The sequence below is a fragment of the Carassius carassius genome, chromosome 49 (genome assembly GCF_963082965.1).
Source record: "Carassius carassius chromosome 49, fCarCar2.1, whole genome shotgun sequence".
Taxonomy (NCBI): Eukaryota; Metazoa; Chordata; class Actinopteri; order Cypriniformes; family Cyprinidae; genus Carassius; species Carassius carassius.
Window position 1 is genome coordinate 560831 of NC_081803.1, and position 17557 is coordinate 578387.

A 17557-nucleotide genomic window follows, 5' to 3' on the forward strand; every position below is an offset into this window, starting at 1 on the left:
ATCACGAGCATAACACAGTTTGCAGGAGACAATCTGCTTTTCTGTTCTCATGACAGCTCTGAATAATGCCTGCACCATAGTGGCAATAACCCAGAAATGGGTTAGCAGTTTAGAACTTGCAGTTCAATCATCAAGTAAATGGATTTTTTGTTAAATGTATGGAATAAGGTCTGGTCTGAATACAAGCTCAAGATATTGACATATTGACTGATATTTTATTCTGTGACAAAGTGAATCATGTAAGAGCAGCAAACCATCAGTTTAAGCCTTTTAGCAGTGTAAACTGCAACATTCAGACCACAAAACTGGTGGCAAGAGCTCTTTGGAAGACAACCGTGTCTAAAACCTCTGCTATCTACAGCTCTTTGGGTTTGCAAAACATCACATGAAAAAAACACAGTACTCACAAATTTTAGGTAAATTCAGTTACATAATGCGGCTGTCGATCCATATTTCACTGTAAACTTTATTTAGTGCTCCAAAGGACTTGCTGCTGAGTGAATGTAGCCTAAACATACCAGCTGAATCTAAAAAAGGATTTTGTGCATACTTTAGTGAGCTCTTTATTGTACGAAGTTTTGCTTACCACAGAAAAAAAAATGCATTCTTTGAAATATAAGTTCAGAATATAAATGTAATGTGTTGCCAGATTCAAATATAAACTTGAATACATTTATAACCCTTCCAACACGAACAGCTGTTAAAGAAGTCACCAGCTGTGGTTGTGACTGTGTGAGCTCATGCTATGTGAGCTATGAGGTCTCTCAAGACACCTTATGCCTAGTCATCACCCCCATGAAGATCAACCACAGGAACTCAGGACTGTTTCACAAGCTGCTGAAGGTATGCGGTCTTAGATTTCAAGACTACCCACATGTTTGGCTTCAACAGGCTCAGGCTGTTTGAAGAGTGCTGTTTTAAAAGCACTCGTTTTCAGATTATCTTAACTTGATGATTGCACTATAATCTTGCAAAAAGTTTTATGTTTTATTGCATGTCTCTCTGGGATAATTGATTGTAATTGGCCAATTATGGCATTCTGCCATCAAATATACAGTGACCGCTAAACTGTATAATATTGTCTAACGCACAACTTCCATACATACCGTAGCTGTGTCAGTTTCATTTAATTTGATCATGCATGCCCTGCAAGTCATTATTGCAAAATAAACTTCTTCTGGGAGTCACAAAGCCTTATTTTGAGTACCCTGTGGGATTATTTTGCAGTAATGGTTTGTTGCTTGTATATTATACAATTACATAAAAGCTACTATCAGGATTCATAGGACCCCCCCCCCCCCCCTTCATTTTACATTTATAAAAAAAAAAAGTCACAAACCAAATAAGTCAGCTAAATTAAACCAGATTAAATATCTTGATTTAAAGCAAAAAAACAAACAAAACGGATTTGTACATAAAAGGAGAGAAACACAATCTCAGTGCAAATGTTATAATCAAATGTAAAATGATGGAGAAACAATTTTACGATTTAAAGATTAATTGATTGATTGGTTGATTGATTGATTGATTGAGACAATGAATAGGATTTTTACTTCTGCAACCTATCTGTTGTACTTTATTTAAAGGGGTCAAGAACTGAGAAATCAAATTTCCCTTGATTTTTTGATATATAACAGGTCATTGTACCAGTAAATTTCAAAACTCAAAACTTTCTCGTTAGTTTATTGAACGGCTTTTATTGAAATCAACCTCAGAAAACAACTTGTTGTGGAATGTGCCACTTTATGACATAATAGTGTGGCTAAACACTGCCTCTACAGGAGAAGATCAATGCCTGCTTCTACATCACTGCCTCTTTAGCTCCACCCAATGATATGCAACTGTAGTGGAACGAGAGGAAATACTAGCCGCTGGTGTCTGGTGTAAACATGGGGTAAAATTAGCAAAGAGCTCCAGATCGCATCAATGAAAGAGTTTTTGTTTGCTTTGCTTCGCTACAGATTCATTTTTAAAGAAGACAGAGAAACTGAAAGTAAAAGACAAAGCAGCACTGATTCTGACTATATTGGATCCAACTGTAATATTGCACACATAAGTTTGAGTAAACATGCTGTTACCACTGTTGCATTGTCTGTTGATATATACTGAGTATTATAAGTTTTCAACCCAAATGACCCATGTTGTTTTCAAAGTACATCACATCAGCTTCCATCTGTTATTTTTATAAGCAAAATTGTCAGCCAATCACAACAATGGGCGTTTACTACTGAGTTTTGAATGTGCCCCACCTATAAAAGACTGTTCTGAAGAGAGGCTCAAAAATAGGATAGAACATAGCCTATTACTTCTAAATTGTGTGTTTTTTTTATGTAAAACCACACTAATATTATAAGTAAACCTCAGAGAACATAACAAATTATAAAAACATGCAGTTCATGACCCCTTTAAAAGTTTTTTTAAATTTTTTTGTATCTGCACAGCATACTTTTTTACTTTATGTTCACAATTTAACATTGCATTATATATATATATATATATATATATATATATATATATATATATATATATATATATATATATATATATATATATATAAGAGATACAAATCCTTCTGTTGGCCCTAAAAATTTAGACATATATTACAGTCAATGCAGCTGTACTTTCCTATGAGAACTTGCTTCAGAAGCCGATTACACCCACTACTAAACAAACATCCTTCTTCCCAGATATGCTCCTATTTTTCAGTCTAGTCTTCACTTTGAATTTAGCTCTTTGAAAAAAACAAACACTTGCTTCCTTTTCATTACAACACACATTTGTGCATACGATTAGCTATAGCTAATATCAGTGTAGCTGTTAGCTGTTGTGTATCACTGTTATGTTTTAGTCTCGCTATGATCTTTGAGAAAAAGTCTTTGAGATTTAGTCATTGAGAATAAGTGTTTCTTTTCCCTCACATCCTTCTCTCCTGTGGCCAAGACAAACTCTACAGTACTTCATGAGTGACTTTAAACCAAAGAGAGAGTAATTCACAGAGAAATTGTGGATAAATGAGGCAAACCCCTGGCTCTTGTATTGACAGAATTGATTCAGACATGTTGCCCTGACGCGGACTCACACAGAGGGAAAAAGATTATCATCAGGACAAAATTCAAAGACTACTTTCTAGTAATTTCCACACCCAAATTTGATTCCACCGTCCTACCTACTGTATAGGCATTGTATTATTTAGGTCCAACTAATATGTGTGCATCATCAGTGTAGATAGCAATGTTAGATGTTTGCTAGACAGTGATTCAGGAGTGAAGATTCTCTTTAGGATTTGGATTTATTCTACCACCAAAACACACACTGGTTGACATTTGCATTTGTCTGCTGCAGGAGATGCAATTAATCTAAACTGCTCACCAAAGGTAACCTATTCTAAGTTAAGAAGTTATGGGAAATGTGCTATACTACCCAGTGTAATAAAAAGATGCAAATGTTATGGCATTTCTGTATGTCAAGTTTCAAGCACACACAGATTCACATAAGAACAAATCTCTTGATGTCAAATGAACTCAAAAACCCTCACTGGTACACACCAAAACTCTTTTGTTTGCATTGATATGTAAACATAAAGAAAAACATATTGAGAGCTGACATTTGAATTATCAGTTTGCTGTGATGGCGCATGGTCAAACTTTCAAATGTGACTTGAAGAGTTTTTATTCAAATGTTTTACCTTGAAATGTTGAAGTTGTAGAACAAGTTCATCGAGTTGTCTTCTTTTGTCCTCTATCTCGGCTTGTCTTTTCCGCTTTTCCTGAAAATATATTAGAATTTGTTTTTGTTAAACCACTGAGAATAACACATAAATGATTTTTAATGATAAATAAGTTATTTTGTGTGACAATAAGGATGAATAATTTAAGCTTGCCAATTTGACTGGGTTTTGACTTTGTTTTCCTATTGGCATGCTCTCTGTGTAACGTGCAGTCATGGAATAGGGAATGTTAACAATGATTAACACTTCGAAATAGACTTTACTGAGAATGCAGGAGTTGAACAACACATCACACAAGACGATAAATGACAAAGGACAGAACCAAATAGGGAGTATATACTGTATACAAATTGTAAATGAGGGAACTAAACAGGAACAACTGGACAAGGAATAAATAATCAGTAACCAAAGAAACTAAAGAGAACTCCTACAGACATGACAGGAACTGAGCTACACTGAACATAACTGTGACACTCTGCAGTCCTCATACATTATTTATATTGTTTTGATCATTCTCTGTAGATCCCACCTTCTCGCTCGCCACAATTAGTCAATAATGCACAATACCTGCATGTTATTGGTCAAACTTTTTAGTTATTACCTTCAGGAGGTATGAAAACAATTGAAAAACAAAGTCAAAACCCAGATATTTTTAGGCAGTTTAGAAATACGGGACAGGGCATGTCTGTGAAAAAGAGGACAAATCGTCACACAATCTTAGTAGTGCATGCAGTGAATCGCTTAATACTTAAGCAGCAGTTTCACTTCTAACAACAAGTGACTAAAAACAGGAAGTCATCCATGTTCAATAGTGAGCTGGCCGAAATAATTGGTTTAGGTTATTTTTATATATTATATATATTATAAATATTCACATTTTCTTCAGAAAGATTTGACAGTTTGTTTGAAAATATGACCCACTGGAACAACACGTTTAGAAATGTATGTCCACAACTTTGCAACACTGTATATAATATAAACATATGACATCATACCCTAAACTCACCATGTTTTTGACAGCCCGTCTCTGCAGGTGATATAATTCCTATTCACTTTACATTACCAGAGGGAAACTGAGCCATATATGTAAGTTACCAAAGTTCTTGAGTGTGTGTTCAAATATCTTGGCTGGCTCTGACACAGTTCACGAGTGCATTCCAGCGCTGAGTGTATGTGCACTCCTGTGAGCTCCACAGAGGGAAAACTGATATGTTATCCAGATGTGAACAAATGTGCCTTTTAAAATGGACCCTTACATACTGTACATCAGTCAGTGAATGATGCCACTGGATTTCACATGAAATCTAACTGATAATGGTTCCTTATTTCTTCTATTAAAAGCTGAGCACAGAAACTGAAACATAATCCCTGATTTTGACATGTGGAGAAAGAAAGAATAAGGGGGAAGACCTGATTACCTTCTACTCCAGAGAAACCAGTTAGGTTTTTCATTTAAAAGCATATAAATATTTACAAATCCTCTGATGAATAGTCAGACATGAAACTTCCAGCAAGAGAGCAGTCATTTATAAGTGCACAATGGAGAAACTTTGTATGAGAAATACTCTTTTAATATCAATTTATCAGTAAAGAAATTCAAATGGGGATTATAAAATTATTTGTAATTTTTGTACGGTGAAATTTAGTTATCTCAAAAGCTTTGTATTAAATCCAGTATACTGGAAGTGATGCTGTAACATTAATGTTCCTCCCTCATCTACAGTACTGAGTATACTGTGTATACATGTTTGCATATTAAAGGCCATGTTGCAGGTTAACCACCACTTTCGTTTAATGGGTACATAAATCACTCAAGATATGTATTTCATTTTTAAAATGTCTCAAAAATGGTCTTAAAGACCATTTTTTTTTAACGTTTTTGGTATTAACGTTTTTTTTTACGCAACTCGGTGATTATGTCACGTTGGGGAGAAGTGAAGGAAAGGTAGCCTTAGCCTAGTATGATGCCGCATTCCAGGCAACCCGTAACCCGTGTTTTTCCAACCTTAAACCTGTGAAAGTGCACTGGAACGGCAGTCAAACCCGTGACTTCCCACCGTGAACTCGTACTAGATCGATGTCCCCCGAGTTCCGAGTTCTGACGTCACACGAAACAACGATGGCAGCCCCTACGAATAATACTGCCTACGGATACAGTGTTTATGCAAGTGGTACACGTTGAAAAAACGATTTTAGGTCAATGTAACGTTATAATATAGCTACAATACCTTGCACTCAGAAGGTTTGGCGTAACTTGCCTGGGGCTGTCCCATGGTAGTGCGTTTTGGTTGCTGTTGGTTGATATCTATGTATCTATCTCTGTCTATCTATCTATCTATCTATCTATCTATCTATCTATATATCTAGTCTATCTATCTGTATATATCTATGTATTTATCTATTTATCTATAATCTGCGCTATCTGAATACTCTCGTCTACTACTCGATCGTCTCTCTAGTCACTCTCAATGCTCTCAAGGCGGGTTTTGGTAAATTCTCTCCCCAACGTGACAAAATGCAATGCATTGTGTGGGAAAGGAGACCGCTGTAAGATAGTACCTACTTTTTCGTATTATATTCCGTTTTGTGATACCCAACAACATAAAATACAATGAATAACAGTTTTAACAGTTTATTACCAACAAGCAAATTGCACAAATTCATTGAAAAATTAACCCTGCAACACGGCCTTTAATGTGGTTTGACTAAGGAATTAATGAATACTGACATCCTGTTGAAATAGCACATGAACAGCATACAGGAGAACACAGAACAAAACAACAACAATGCAGAAGCAGATAGATAGTTTTGGCATCAGATCTCATGCCCTTTGTGAACAGTCATGCCAACTGGAAGTGCTCACTAAGTCTCTGTTGAACTGCATTCATCTGGGCCAAAAAAAAAAGTCACCACAAAAATCTGCAAAATATACACTTTTTTTGTCTTTTTAGCCTGGATAATGTGCTTTTATGAAGTGAACATGTCATAATAAACTTCAAATCTTATATTAAGACATATTGTTTTATTTTAGAAAATTATAACTTATGTTAAAACTAATGTCCCTGTAGTATATGTATGTTTTTGTGCATAGCCTTTTTCTAGCAACCTTAATGTTACAGGTTTAATTTCCAGGAAGCACACAATAAAAAATACCCCCTCCCCCCATTAATGTGTTATAGATGTCTTTGGAATAAAGTGTTGGGCAAATTAATATATAACAATATGGTAAAAATATCAAAAAAGAGAAATGTGGTTCTGAATAAAGGAAGTGACAATGAACTTCAAAACAGTCAGAAAAGCAGCTAATTTCAAATGGCCCAAAATATTTGAGTAAAACAACAACTAAAATAGATGTAAATGCAGTAACACTTTAGATTAGGGAACACTATTCACTATTAACTAGTTTCTAAGCATGCATATTGCTAGCATACTGACTGTTTATTAGCACTTATAAAGCAGATTTTAACGGTTCTGTCCTTCACAAATGCAGATGTTTGCATCACAGCAACGTCAACTCTGAATCTATGCGAGAAATTTCTCATATGACGGCAGGGCTGTAATTACACCGGCAAAGCGTTCGTCACTGGTTACATGCCCTACGGACTGGCATGACACTCCATGCCCCTCTCATCTGGAGAGAAAGCTAAAGGCAGATCTATTTCACACCAAGTATGCGATGCATACCAGAGCTCAGAGTAACATACAGGAATAGGCCAGCAGCAAAATACGTTCCTCACCACGGATCCGTAAGCTGTGACCAAAACATCTTGAAATATCACTCATGTGGAGTAATTTCCAGACAGACTATAGCATCTGTAAAGAATTGGGGATGAGAGTTGATCATGAAAATAGGTAATAAAAATGTTCAGTTGTGTTAAGCCTGTTGGGCTGGTGAGACCAAAACAATGAAGATTTGTTTCCCAGCTCAAAAGGAAAACCTCTGCATGGCGGTACTGAAGCCACCCCCTCCATCTCTACTAATGCCATCAAACCACCGAAGGCCTCTCTTTGAGTTCATTTGATAATTTTTTTGCTAGAGACAAAACATAAGAGATTAACTGAGATCTAAAGTTTAACAGAAACAATTTGAAATCCACCGAGGATGTCAGTATAGTTGAGTTCAAGTTCAGAGGGTAAAATTTCTTGGCCATGTACTCCTACACAGGCCACATTCCCCTCTGACAGCTTCCCACGTTATGTGTGCAACAGGGCTTGATGCTTTCCCCCCAAGGACAACATAAAAAACGTCCACGGCACAGTGAGAAAATCCACATGATGTATACTATGTATACATCTTCAACTTCCTTGTGTAATTCCGTGTGAAATGTGTTATATACTATATGTATTCGAACGGTCGATTCTGCTTTCAGTACTGTCTGTGTATATTATACTTATTGATTTTTATATGTATGTGCATACTGTATATGTGTACATTATAAACTATTGTATTGGAACGTTCACTCCCTAAAAAATCCCACAATGCAGCGCAAAAACTAGGGAGCATTGGTGCGCACTATGCTCCCTTACCGGAAATTACATCACATTTCTGAAGCGTGAAACATAAACCATACATGCCAACTCGATAAATATAATGATACATGATAAAACATTTGAAAAGACAAATTCCAGCAGTGAAGTTCTACAATGTTGTCCGTTGATGTTGTACGTAGTATTCACCGCTCAGGAAACTTACCAGTGACCGAATTTGTGTATGATCTACTGATTCTCGAGCTCAGGAGCTGACTGAGATACACCCATAGCCATTATTTAGTGTTGTTTTAACAGATTATTAATTGTAACTTGAAATTAAATAGGAAATTAAATGGTTAAATTCCCAAATATGATATAAAACTAAACAGGATATTTAACACAGGACAAAAACTAAATAAAAATATAGCTTACAAAATTAACAGTATAGTTTGAACTTAAAAAAAAAAATGGTGACTGTCTTCAAAAAGGTCCCAGGACACTTTGCCTTTGGTTTGGCAAACAGACAGTACTGCCCTTAAAGTAATGGTTTACTTGTAGTTGTTTCTGCATATTAAGATGGGATAACAATAATGTATTTTAAGAGTAATTGATTTTAATTTTAAGTTAATGAATTTTAAGGATAATATAATTTAAGGTAATGATTTCAGCTAGACCCTACCCCTTGAAATGCCGCAATGAAAATGCAAACAGCAAGCTTCATGGTGGTCTGTGGTAAGACATTCAGTACTGTCATACTACTTAGTCATTTCCAGTGAAGTACACAAATATGCCACAAGTATGCCAAATGGGATGAAGCCATGAACTAGGAGCCAATGACTCACAGCTGATGGACTTGACAAAACTTTCATTGAGGTCAAGAAACAGTCAATGTGACCAATGACCCGTGTAGTCACTGTTTGTGTCACTGATGACTCCTACAGCTGGCACTCCCAGTGCAAGCAATGCTGACATTTCTGATTGAAATGCTCTTTAAAAAAAGAGTAACTAATACATGGATCATTTTTGTATTTGCTCAGTTATTTTTCCTGTACACCAATAAATGAACTCTATGCAATACCTCATGTATCTCAAATTTAAAATACATTTATTTCATGCTTATTATAATACAAATACATTTACATATTTATAAAAAATACCCTGGAATTGTACTTTCATTATACTAAACTGGTATACTTAAAGTTTGCTAAATTTGAACAACTAATTTTTTTACTTAATGCACTTTAATTGTGAGGAAGTAATGATGAGGTCCAACTAAAGATATACTGTAGTATATTTGATTGTGAATTATTCAAGAATTATTCAAAGATGATTCAATCTGATGATACATTGCAAATGCAGGCAGCATTGTGTAAGCTGTCATTTGTTTTCATTGTGTCTCTTATTTGCTAAAATATGTCTTAAAATCTTTTCTGATGATGGCTCTTTATCAAGAGTTAAACGCTTGTCCCAGAGGACAGACAAAAATAGACTGGACATAGCTTTCCCAGAAAGCACTTTGAGAAAGGAAGTTTTCAAGACGTTTTTGTGCTATTGATTTATTATTAAACTTATTTGAAGTGGTGAAGTAATGGCACACTATTACTTTTGTATTTTTTCTCCCCATGTGCTCCGTGAACCAGTTTCTTGTTGATTGAGTTAATTTGATTCCAGGTGTGTCATGTTCCTCCCTTATTATCCTGTGTTTAAAAGCCCCAATCCATTCAGTTAGTGTTTGTCAGTTCTTAAATGTCATCCCAGAGTCCCTGTGTGTGTGTGGAAACCTTTGTTTATTGGAATTAAATCCCAGTTGAAGTGTTCTCCTGTATCTCCTCGTTCCTTCCTCCCCGAGTGACCGTGACAGAAGAACTGACCCGGAGAAGAAAAGGATGACTGCAGCGGAGGACATGCTGTGGGGTTTGTGGCAGTCTAGTCTGAGGTTGGAGCGATATGTGGAGGGTTTTCTTGAGCTCTCCAACCGGGTGAGCTGGCACGACGCCGCTCTTGGTGCATGCTTCCTGCAGTGACTATACTGATTTTTCTGCGAGTTATTTTTTTTTCCCCCCTAGTCAAGCTGATTAACCTCATCCTTTATGTAAATGGATCAGACTTAGAAGTCAAAGAAATAAAGGCACAGTCTAAGTCTCGTCATTTAGCTCCCGCTGAAATGTGCTGCGTCTCCCAGCTAAATCCACGGCGAGAACCCCCACATACTGCTCTTACGGGTCCTAACGCCACCCCATCCCCAAATTCCTCGCTGTCTTTCGAAGCTCCACAGTGATCCTCGGCCCAGGAGTGCTGGCCGCTCGAAAGTCAAGCGGCCGGCCTCTCAACAGAGAAGTGCACTGGCCATGCCGTTGTCATGCACGCTGGCCACACGATTGTCATGCCTGCTAGCCACATTGAAGACAAGCCTTCTGTGGCAAGGGGGGGGTGTGGTTTAGCCAACCCTGCAACGGGGGAGAGTGTCCGGAGACACGCGGTGCGTGGGTTAAGCATAAATAACGAACACCTGTCTCTGCAGTAATTGGCGTGGAGCGAGTATAAAACACCAGGAGAAACGGGAGAGAGAGAAGGACTGGTGGCTGCTACCCTCATCCTGAGTTTATGTTGATTTTGTGTATTTTTTTTTTTTGTGCCTGTTTTGCACACTTTTTGTTTTTGAATTAAATAAAGCAGTCAGTAGCAAAAGCTGACCCTGCCGTATTCCTTCCTACACAACAAACATTGTTACACCTGCCATCCACTCAGAAGGCAAGCCCTCCGCCATTCGCGGCTCACTCAAGCCCGCCAACCTTTCATGTGGCAAGCCTGCACGCCGTTCAGCACTCTAGCCTGCCGACCATGCCTTTCATCCTGAACCGGAAGAGGAATCTAAGGAAAACGAAGCAATTGGCTCCAGCCAAAGAGCTCACTCCAGTGACGGCCCAAACCCCAGAGCTAGCTCCAGTTTCGGCTCCAGCCCCAGAGCTCACTACATTGTCTGTTTCAGTGCCAGCACCACATAAGTGCATCCCTGATCCCCAGTTAAGCCCAGGTAGGGCTCCTGATCCCATGTCGAACCAAGGAAGGGCTCTAGATCCCCCGTTTAGCCTAGCAAGGCCTTCCTGATTCCCATTTCCTCCCAGGAGAGGCTTCAGTGTCAATCTAGTTTTGTCATGAGATCATTTAGGACAAGTCCTGTTTGCTGTGAACTTTTTGGATGCAAATCTGTTAAACCATTTCCAAAAAACTTCTTTTTTTGCACTTTATATGAACATTTGAATCAGAAGCTGATTTTTCTTTCTACTAAACAAAGTTATTACCTGCTTGCCACAGTACATGAAACATAATTAAATTATGACCAGAGTGATCTTAAAGGCCGTGTTGCAGGGTTAATTTTTCAACGAATTTGTGCAATTTGCTTGTTGGTAATAAACATTTAAACTGTTATCCATTGTATTTTATGTTGTTGGATATCACAAAACGGAATATAATACGAAAAAGTAGGTACTATCTCACAGCAGTTTGCAACAATTCTCCTTTCCCCCACAATGCATTGCATTACGTCACCTTGGGGAGAGAATTTACCAAAGCCCCCCTTGAGAGCATTGAGAGAGACTAGAGAGATGAGTAGTAGACGAGACTATTCAGATAGCGCAGATTATAGATAAATAGATAAATACATAGATATAGATAGACTAGATATATATATAGATAGATTTCGACCAACAACGACCAAAACGCACTCACTTCCCTACAGCACAATCTTTCCAACGCATTTTCCATGGGACCCACACAAGCACCTGGCAAACACAGCGACAGACACGCGGCTACGTTTGCAACAACATTTTCACCGGAGGAAGAGATAAACACTTAGAAACGCCCATATAGCTAGCATGATGCCTTCTATTTCTAGATGACAAAGACAAAGTTTACCAGTACTACGACACTATGACAAAGGTTACCGGTACTTATCTGAACTAACGTCAAGATCACTGCCACTAGATACAAAGAAAACATTGTTGATTTTTTTACTCGGTGCTATTCAATGTCAGTAAAAAAATAAAATAAATAAATATGTGTCATTATTGTGCACTGCTGCTCGTAGACTAGCTCCAGTGCCCATTGCTGCATTGCTAAATGATAGCAACTCACCGGGACACTTCACCAACTCTCCACTCATTCTCCTCAGACCATGCATTTAATTGGCTTTGATGGCCATCAGTTCTTGGCAATTCCTCATTTGCCTTCTCACGTCTGGCAGGTTCAAAATGATATGGCTGCGGGCCATCATACATGTTGGCTCTTGCCACCTCTTCCTCCCAGTCAGTCAACATAGTTCTAATACTAGGCTAAGGCTACGTTTCCTCCATCATCGGTCATCACCGAATTGCGTAAAAAAAATGTTAATAACAAAAACGTAAATAACATCTTTAAGACCATTTTTGAGACATTTTAAAAATGATATACATATCTTGAGTGATTTATGTATCCATTAATCGACAGTGGTGGTTAACCTGCAACATGGGCTTTAAACTACAAATCTGAGAGTAAAGTTATAATTCAGCAATGACTGAATCTCATGATTAACTCGGAAATTCCTTAGGAGTAGATCATGCACTCTTAAAATTAAAGTATAATACACTATTCATCTTACTAGTAACATTCTTTAACAGACCTTATTAACATGCTTTGCATCTTTTGGATTTCAGTTCAACCACATAATCCACAAGTCCCAGTATTTAATCAACATGTATTCCAAAAACAAATAACATCAGGCAAACACATCTATTGGATGCTTAGGGCAAGTGGTTATTTCTTCAGAAAATCTCTTCAATTCTACATCAGTGTGAAGGTCTGCAGTCTATTATTTGAATTAGACTGATTTTTATTTAATTTAATAATGCATTTTGTGCACAAAGCTTATGCTAAACACTGGAGTCCTCCATTAAGGAAATGTGTGGTGAATATTAACTGAAATAACTAAAATTAAATAAATTAAATACAATAAAATTATCTAAAAAATACAACATTGCTACAAAAACACCACTAGTATTGTAAAACCAATACTAAAATAAAGTTTAAAGGTGTGGTCCATTTTCTGTTGGTCCATTTGATAAACTTTCACCTACTGGATTTCACCCATATTGTATAATGGAAATTATAGAAGTGGTGTGAAGCTCTTTAAGTGGTCTCCATGTTGTATTTGGACCCTAGTATCTGAATTGATTCTCTCTTATATATATATATATATATATATATATAGTACCTACCAAAAGTATGGACACACCTTCTCATTCAAAGAGTTTTCTTTATTTTCATGACTATGAAAATTGTAGAGCCACACTGAAGGCATCAAGGGCTATTTGAGCAAGAAGGAGAGTGATGGGGTGCTGCGCCAGATGACCTGGCCTCCACAGTCACCGGACCTGAACCCAATCCAGATGGTTTAGGGGTGAGCTGGACCGCAGACAGAAGGCAAAAGGGCCAACAAGTGCTAAGCATCTCTCGGGGAACTCCTTCAAGACTGTTGGAAGACCATTTCAGGTGACTACCTCTTGAAGCTCATCAAGAGAATGCCAAGAGTGTGCAAAACAGTAATCAAAGCAAAAGGTGGCTACTTTGAAGAACCTAGAATATGACATATTTTCAGTTGTTTCACACTTTTTTGTTATGTATATAATTCCATATATAATTCCACATGTGTTAATTCATAGTTTTGATGCCTTCTGTGTGAATCTACAATTTTCATAGTCATGAAAATAAAGAAAACTCTTTGAATGAGAAGGTGTGTCCAAACTTTTGGTCTGTACTGTATATATATATATATTAGGGGTGTAACGGTACGCAAAAATCACGGTTCGGTACGTACCTCGGTTTTAAAGTCACGGTTCGGTTCATTTTCGGTACAGTAAGGGAAAGAAATGCAAACATTAAACTGCAGGTTGTTTATTACTATACACTTCTTTTTAATACTTTTTAATAATATATATATAAAATAAAAATAGAATAAGAAATAAAATACTGCTGCAAAGTTCTCCACTAAATAAAATACTCTCAGTCTCAAACCAATATCATATAATAAAATATAATGAAAAATATAAATAAATAACTATGATTACAGTGCAGCATTACCAATCCCAGCTTGTAGGGCTGCTTCACCAGAAGCACGGCAGACACGGCACTGGCGCGCTGCTGCTGTAGGTGACATAGAGGGAGACCGCCGACAGACCAGGCTCTTGTCTACATGACAACAATATCTATACTTCATGTTGAGCATAAATATAAAGCCTACTGATAAAGGACACCCTCAACAGTATTGACGGCAAAATAGACTATGTTTGACAGGTGCAATATTTGAAAATCGATAATTATTAATTTATTTTTTAAATTATATTTATATCTGAATTTATGTCAACCTATAGACTTTCAAACATCAAAGTATCATGAATTAATATGTATTTGTGTACAAAATGACATATAAACATATTTTCCTATTCTATTTTGCCTGGAAACGCTTCCAACACGCTTGCGTGTCGCGTGAAAAATAGGCGTCGGTTCTATTTCTAGCATGCACGCGTTTTCCACGCACGTCTCACGCAGGCAGTCTGCAAGCTCTAACCTGTTAACATGGGAGCCGAATTAAAAACGGATACGCCACGCAGCTGAGATGCTTGAGCCACGCATCCAGTGTGTCGCCGGCCTTAGAATCAGCTGCAGGGCGGGATTTGCGCTGAACGCGGAGACTTCCGCCACTTAATATGTTCGTTTGGACACACGAAAATGTACTTATGTTCCACGCACAAAATATTGCATTCCGTCATTCGGTACACACGTGCACCGTACCAAAACGGTCTGGTACGAATACACGTACCGTTACACCCCTAATATATATATATATTGTACATTGTGATTAGTTCAGATTTGTCTTACTAATGTCTGCCTCTTGTACCACAGTAGTTATTTACAAGCATGGCAGAAAATGACAGAAAATTCCAAATTCAACAGTGTGCAAGTGTTTCCAGCTTGTCAACAACATAACACAATTTTGTTGTGAATTACGTAGGAATACAACAAATTCACAAGTGTGTGACTTTCTCACTCACGCTCCCCTATCTGCTGATGATTTGCTTGTGTCTTCAGGGGTATAACTTTCACACTTTCACACTCTCGCCTTCTCCCACCCTCTCTTCATTTAGATTATGTTTGATGATTTAACTGGATATAAGCAGCAAATTGGGAATTACATTGTTATTAATCATTTATAGATAATGTTTTATTCATTTATTTATTTTTAAATGGGACAATTATAATTTGGACGGTTATACTATACTGTTATGATAGTTTAGAAGAAGTACTTCCGAAAACTCTAAATAGCATACACCTAGTGTAAATCTCTAACAATTACTTTCTACTGGGTTCAGCTCAGAGGAGATTTCTGCTCTTGTAACAGGTTACACATCACATTAAACTTAAGAAAACATCAACATAACTCCTTCCCAGCTTTGTTGCATAATAAGGTCATCCCTAATAACATCCCGTGAAAGGAAAATAAAATCATAAAACCATAATATAATTGCATCCTGTGCAGAAAGATAGACACATTGCAATCATTGGGGTGTGCGTCATGCTACAAGAACTAGATGAGGAACATATGCCGAGGACTCGCCTGACCAGATAAATTAACTAGATAAAACCAGGTAAAAGACTTTAATTTCAATAATGCAAACCAAATACTGCAAAGTATGTCTAAGGTACTACTAATCTAGTGTCCACATTGCAAACATATTTGAAGAGAAGTATGGTACATGCTGGCATGAGTGCATAGCTGTTCTCATGTGCTCATGGGCTATTTTAGATCCATGTGTTCTCTGTTATATCAGCTGAGCTATACCCTGCTGTTAGAACATCCAATATGGACTGCATTATGATCACATTTAAATGCACAGACACTATTTAACTGAACAGAGATGACATAACTGAATCCAATGATGAACTGCCTTTAACAATTATTTTTGCATTATTGACACTGTTTTCCTTATGAATGTTGTTCAGTTGCTTTGACGCAATGTATTTTGTTTAAAGCGCTATATAAATAAATAAAGGTTACATTGCAGGTGGACAGTTTTACTTCTATTCCAATTTTAGTGCAGTTTCTCTTAAATTCACATAGAAACATTGGCTTTGATGCAGGATCTGTTTTCTTCAGCCAATGGAAATTTGGGGCGTGTTTGGAAAGCCATTATTTGCAATTACTTTTGCTGATGGTAATGGCACAGAAGTCACAAACATCACCTTTAAATTTCATACCTTAACTTTGAATATTAACATCTCATGCCTTTAGTTCTCAGTGGTGGGAAACTAAACCGTGGTCACTTCAGACATTGCTAATTGGATCATGTGACAGTAGCAGGTGTCACATTATATTTGTGTTCCGGTCAAGCAAAAAATGTTTGACATTTGTGATTCAATGTAACTTGCATAATGTACATTTCAAGTTTTGACCCCTCAGCTGCCAGTTACTATATTGAGAAAAGAGCATAGGTTATTGGTTAAAGATTAGCCCCACACCCGAGAGCTCTGGGAATCCAAACCCACCTGAGGGCCACCCCACCTCCATGAAATATGCGAACCCTGAGCCAAATCATTACAGACAGCTGCTGCTAAATTTAGCCCGATAGTAATGGTTCCTTGTGCTACGCTAGCAAGAGCACAGTGTAAATGAGGCCTCTAGTAAAGGTCTAGACCTGAGCTTGACTAAACTAATCCATGTAAACAAGTCAAAAGTTCTAAGACAAGTGGGAAGTCCGCCCATGTGCAATCACCTCCACCCAGTGTACCGCAATTAGCAGCAACCCGCTAACCCGTTTCTGTTTTGAGCTAGAGACATTCCCTCACTTGATGGACTGAAAAGAAAAGCCACAGATTTGGAACCAACGACTGTCCTGTGCAGCAACAGCCTGTGGTTTGAGGCAATGGACAAGAAACATAGCTAGCTAGCAAAGCGTCAGAGTGGTTTTCTTGTTGTAATGCAACAATAGGGAATCAACTGGCAAACCAGTCAAAACACAGTTCTTCTAAACCTTAATGAAATGTTTATTAAAAAGTAAAGTGGTATTCAAACAGTTTGTCAGTCAGGCAGTCAGTTTGTGGTTAGCATTGTTGACGCAAGGGAGTCTATATTCACCACTAGCATAAACCGGTATTTATAATGCACTCCCAGCAAAACAGTGTGATAGAACATAGTGATGAAGATAAAAATGTTACATTCAACAGATCAGCATATGACTTGAACATAACAACCATTAAACTCTACTACATTTTATTTTTCTTCTTGAAGTATTCTAAGTAGCTTCTAGTTTAGCTGATTTCAAAAACACA

At 37.4% G+C, this 17557-nt stretch overlaps 1 protein-coding gene across 1 annotated transcript in view; it reads right to left on the minus strand.

Annotated features, from left to right (window-relative positions):
* The window catches only part of LOC132132972 (A-kinase anchor protein 2-like), an 85149-nt gene that overhangs the window by 55979 nt on the left and 11613 nt on the right, over window positions 1-17557 (minus strand). Inside the window, exon 3 of the mRNA XM_059545609.1 lies at window positions 3686-3766. Coding sequence (XP_059401592.1) covers window positions 3686-3766 — 81 coding nt within the window. The remainder of the gene's footprint in view (window positions 1-3685; window positions 3767-17557) is intronic.